This window comes from Centruroides sculpturatus, unplaced genomic scaffold (genome assembly GCF_000671375.1).
Source record: "Centruroides sculpturatus isolate CEXI.00-Female unplaced genomic scaffold, Cexi_2.0 scaffold88, whole genome shotgun sequence".
Classification (NCBI taxonomy): domain Eukaryota; kingdom Metazoa; phylum Arthropoda; class Arachnida; order Scorpiones; family Buthidae; genus Centruroides; species Centruroides sculpturatus.
This window is the reverse complement of record NW_019384431.1, coordinates 579,518-585,491: the sequence shown is the minus strand read 5'-3', so window position 1 is coordinate 585,491 and position 5,974 is coordinate 579,518. Positions and strand designations below refer to the sequence as shown.

The following is a 5,974-nucleotide window of genomic DNA, read 5'->3' as shown; positions in this document are numbered from 1 at the left end:
GCCAAGCATCATCAACCATCATCCAATTTATGAATATTGTGGCAAATTTTTTCCAGTTATCATTATCACCAGAAACCAACTCTTGACTGTGGGATATCGTGTATGGATAAAAATGGAAGATTTTTGTCAAACTTTTCACAATGTCATGTACCGTACAACCAATCTAATTGTAATGGTATTGCACTTGTAATATTGATAATATCAGAATTTTCCATTCCATTTTCTGTTTCACTGCTACAGTCTTCGATTCACCAGTAATGTCTTTTGTTTTTGAATGTCCAATCAGTTTACAACCTTGTCCAATTTCCAATCTACAGTCTCCAACTAAAATTCCAATCTCCTCAAAATGAAAATCATTTTTCTAAGATTCTCAATAGTCAGAAGATAACTTTGTAAACCTTTTATACAATGAAATTCCTTGTGCTGAGTTGGTATTGCTGTTTCATTGATAGAAAAGTTTAACAAGTAACACATGATAAGACAAAGTAAACACTGTGACTATTCACCTATTGAATAATTGTGAAAAATATTTTATGACTCCTTCTGTACTTGAAATTTGTTAGAAAATATATGTAATATGAACATTAAGGAGACAGTAGTGCCATATTTTGTGATAGTGGCAAAATTTTAAAATAAATTTTTTTCTGAAAATTGAAACTGCATAATCAGGGCAATATATAAATATACCAAATTTGGTTGAGGTTTGTCCAATAATTAAAGAATAGATCCAGAAAACTCTGAACATCTACTCTTTAATTATCATCATCTTATATATTTAAGAATATTTCATTCAAGAATAATTTATATAATTTTATGTTAAATTTTATAAAAATATAAAATTTTGAATGCAAATTCAAAAATTTTATTATAGATTAGATATAATGGACATACAATCACAGCAAAAATTGCAGTCTAAGTGGAGTTAAGGAATTATTTGGTAGTAAAATGGAGACAGAGTTAAGCTATTGTAGCTTAACTCTATCTCCATTTTACTGTCCCATACTCCAAATTTTGTAATTTCATTGATACAATAAACATTTAAATTTAGATACCTCATTTTCCTCATTTGTAGTATCTTCCAAGTCACTATTTCCTGTAAATGAACTAATTCTTTTTATTTCTGCTATACAAAGGATCATGGTCTTTACAGGTGTATCATCTCTTTCCATAATTTTTTTCAGTGCTGATCTATGAATAAAAATTATACTAAATTATACTTAATAATGAGATAAAACACACACACACACAAACAAACAAACAAACAGACAGAATTAAATCCAAGCAGCTTATTTTTATAATGTGTGTATCTTCTGAGATTTATTTGAAGATGCAGGGTTTATTACCTTAAAACAGGAGACAAGTGGGTAAAAATTGAAAGAAATATCTTAATTATTTTGTACATTCTCCAAATTATCAAAACCATTTATTTACTGTATTTATGGATTGCTGCTACATTTGAAAAATTACTGTTTTCATAGCCCAATTCAGCATCTGCCAATTTGGTTATGTTTTTAGGAATAAAAACCTCGACTACCATCTTCTGGTTCAAATTCATTATCTCTTTTGGAAAAACATGATGAATTTGAACTACAGTTTTCCTAATTACTCTTCAGTTGATAAGCTCTTAAATTACAAACTTAATTGCAACTTTCCACACTTAATATTCAACAATATTTATAATTTTATTTCTTGAAGATACATATATTATAAAAATAAGCCACTTGGGGCTTATTTTTGTGTGTGTGTGTGTGTGCGTGTGTTTTATTTATTTATATGAACAAATGAACATTGGAATTAAAAGTGCCATCTGTCTCTAGACCAAAAGTTGGCAAACTTTTTTGACTGTCGATCCTCTATAAGTTTTTGAACTTCACATCAACGCCCATCAAAAAGTTTGTTACAAGCAAAAAAAAGCACTGATTATTTTAATACATTTCTTTTAATTTTGCATTTTTTTCATTTATTGTATATTTGTAATAATAATTTTTTGTAACTGACAATCAGTGAGACGGATAAGCTTGATCCTTAGCTCCCCCTTAGCTTAAGCTTGATAATCAACCCCCCAATAATGTTATATCAACCCCCAGGGGTGGACATTGACCACTTTGGTAACCCCTGTTCTAAACAATCTAAAAAGGTAGAATTTTAATTAAATTCCTTACCTGCACTCTAAATTATATTATCTTAAACAATGCAGTACTTTAACATGTTTCCTCATTGTTAAAAATAAACTCCAGGCTTCTCAACCTGGAATTTATTTTTAACAGTACCTTTATTCCCTGCAGTTTATTTGAAGTCAATAACGTAGAGATTCGAACAATTCATCGAATGTTCGTATTCAAAAGCTTTAACATTCTATCAGACATTCGTTTACACCTCAGGGAAGTTCGAAAACATTAGTTGTGAATTTTTTTCATTTGTTTGAGGTTTTTGTTACACACCAGTCATTGGTTCGTAAGAGTACATTATTGACTATATCCTTGTGTTGTGTGTTGTTGTTTATTTGAAGGCTGGGTTTAAAGGAAATATGATATAGTACATATTCTATGAAATGCTAATGAAAACATAGTAACCCAGTACACAGTACCCAGTACCTTAGATCTTGTTAACTACAAATTTTTTTGAAAAACTATACAGTAATTTAAAATTTCTTGACAATAAAAAAATTATAATTAATTTTTTTTATATCTGGAAATCTGTGATATTGTGCATTATATTATTGTACTGTATTTCTTTGATCAATTATTATAATTTATAATTATTATTAAACCCTAGATTTATGTTTCAACATGTTTTCTTGCTGTATGTAGAAAAGTCAAATTTAGATATTTGACTTTCCACGAAATAGTGATTTCTGAAGCAAATTATGCTAATTTTATATAACACATTTTTCCATATTTTAGTGGTTACAACATATTTTGTCAAATTTCTCTATGTTTCTTGCTTTTCTGACATGTCAACAGCATTTGGGCAACTGATTGGCAGTTACTGTTGGAGTGAGAAATCTATATAAGGTTATCAGAGAGCAACAAAACCAATGTCTTGCCAATAAGAAAATCTTTATTCAAAAGGAAAAAATTAAAAGTCATATACAAGAAAGTTCACAATGCTATTAAACAGAATCCACAACATACATAAGGATTAATAAGGAAAGAATTAATTGTTTTATAAGTGCAACAAGATACTGCTTATCTAGAAAGTAGTCTGTATGAAAAACTGACTGCACTATATATATCTAAGATAGCAAACATATTTCTTTATGATGAACAGCTATAATTCCAACAGTTATTAACTGTAGTAGATTTTAAAATTTTAATTACCACTTAAAGTTTGAGCTTTAAGTTCAAGAATTCCTTCATATTTGAATTTTTAGCAGTTTGACATCTTGTGCAGCCATTTATTCAGATATGAGTTTATTTAAAATTTTTTATATTTAATATATTTAAATATAGTATCTGCCATATTTCCTACATAATACAGACAATTTTATCTGGTGCCCTACTGATTCAAATATAATTCCAAAAGATTCTTTCCATGTCAGTTGTAATTGTGGACAAGAAAATTACCAAAAAAACTTTTAATACAAATAAAAAACTTTTCTGCCAGCTATGCCAAATAAGTAAGTATATTGAGTACCATTTATCTATCAATTTAGCTATCAACATATGCTTAAAATTAAAAAATAATTCATTGCTATAAACCAATAATCTATGATGATTTGAAAATGAATGTGTGGTTGATCATGTAACATAAGGGTATGAGTGGACCACTGTGTCTGGATAGCCTTCTTTCCTTTAATTCTTTGTTCTGGATTACAATCTTTTTCAGATTGCGAGGTCCCAGACAGGTCCAAACTGTCACGAAATTCATGAATAATAGTTAATTTAGAGAAAAATTTAATTGTTTAGAAAAACAAGAAAAAAGTTTGTAATCTGACACCTTTGTTTATATCAAACTGCAATGCAGAAACTGTAAATCATAGGCAGAATGTCATCCTATGATCAGTGAGAGATTGAATTCAGCTTTGATTTTGACTTTTCTCACGTTCTAGGTAGGAGTCCCATTACACTTAGTAATGAGGAACCAGTCACTCGGAAAGCATGATCGAGGGAGAATGACCGATCAAAAGGAATGAAGGAAAGAACGGAAACTGATATAATCCCCAACAATCAAGGACACCTTGCACTCTGTAAGTATTGCACTTAGTTAGTTAACATTCCAATTAACCAAGACACAACGTGTCAATGCACAAAAAAACAGTCTCTCGTCTATTGTAACCCATGCCACTATGGACTCAGACTGTGTCACCAACACCAACTGACAGAGCCTCTCCACCTGCCTTACGAACTTGTCAGTGCCACTGCCCCAGGCTACCTTCAATCGAAAATCAAAGAACAATGTCAACGCCTAGAACATCTAAACCACCAATTGTTTTAGAACAAACTATCTTTGTATTGTGTAAGTTACTCTTATGTTAAAATAAATGGTTTTTGTTAGACTCTTGTCATCTTTGTCTCCTCTGCCACCATCCACATATGAATGGACTATTGACTTAATTGACTTCTCCTAAAAGTCAGCAACTCACACTGGTGTCCAAGAAGTGGGATTTTAAGTCCCCAATCTCCACCAGGTCGGCTGTTTACAAGATTTCTCAAAATTTTTCATATCTAAATATGAGATAATGAAAATGCAAAGATTTATTTATAGAAAAGAGAGCAGTCAAGTGTTTCCTCTTAAGAACCATCTTAAAAATAAATAACAAAATAAACTATTTTTGAGGTTTTAGATGTAATATTGCATGCTTTGAAACATCAGAATGAGAAATGAAATACAGGATATATGGCAACCTTATTCTGAAAATTAAAAAAAACTCCATTTTTTTTCTGAAACATATATATTTTTCCAAAAATAAATTCTAGGATTTTCATAATATATTTACATATTTCAAGGGGTTTTGTAACACTGTTATTCAACTTTAAATATACAGAAGGGAGAATTATTATGTGATTATTACATTTAAACTTAAGAAATTTGGATTAAAAACAGAAATAACACTCTATTTAGTTTTTGAATGGAAATTTATATCCATGAAAACATTTCAATGAACTTTAACTCTATTCTGGCATATGTGAAATAAAAATATAAAATATTTAAATCTAAATCTATTGTTTGTATTATGATATTACAGAAAAGAAAGTTTCTGTAACTAAATCCTCTAGCCCAAGGGTGTCCAACCTTTTTGTTTCTCTGGGCCACATTGGAGAAGTCATGCAGTTTTGGGCCACAAGTATATATAATATATTTGTGACTCAATCCTTAAATATACAAGTATATTTAAGGATTAACATGTCTAGATTATAGTAATAAGTATTAAAAGTTTATCACAGAAAAGAATATTTTTAAAAATTACTTCTACAGACACTTTCAATTTTTACTTAGAAATAGATAAATTCATTTATTATAAAAGAGACAAACAAAAATTTATTTGAAAAACACAAATATTTGTTTTATTTGGGTCTCTAATTAATAAAAAACGACGAAACACCATTTTAAAGTGCATTTTTTTTCAAATAATATATTTGTTGATCAATAAAAATATAAAACAATGGGATCGGTGAAATTTCTAAAAATAAAAGATTATCTTTAGATAAAATAAACGAGTAAATATAAAACACTCTTTCTTAAACCGATTTCGAGTGATTTATATCGGCAGACAAATAATTAACAAAGATACTATACTTCAGCCAACGTTATTTCTTTTATTATTTTCAAATTTCTCAAAGAATTTTCCAAAAGGTTCTCCAAATGCATTTCGCCGTTACAGCCTCATCGGTGGATTATCTAACAACAAGCAACTCATTACTTTTTATACAAATACATTTTTCCCAGCATGCATCAACATTTAGACCGACATTCTGATTTAACAAATTTGCATGTTCAACAATACAAAAGTGCTCTACTACTCGTCTTTTAA

General features: G+C 29.3%; 1 protein-coding gene across 1 annotated transcript in view; it reads right to left on the bottom strand.

Annotated features, from left to right (window-relative positions):
• Nucleotides 1-1,019: 1,019 nt before the first annotated feature.
• LOC111619758 (breast cancer type 2 susceptibility protein homolog) overlaps nucleotides 1,020-5,974 on the bottom strand; it is a 31,855-nt gene continuing 26,900 nt past the window's right edge. Inside the window, exon 10 of the mRNA XM_023361577.1 lies at nucleotides 1,020-1,188. Within this exon, the coding sequence (XP_023217345.1) occupies nucleotides 1,020-1,188 (169 nt within the window). The remainder of the gene's footprint in view (nucleotides 1,189-5,974) is intronic.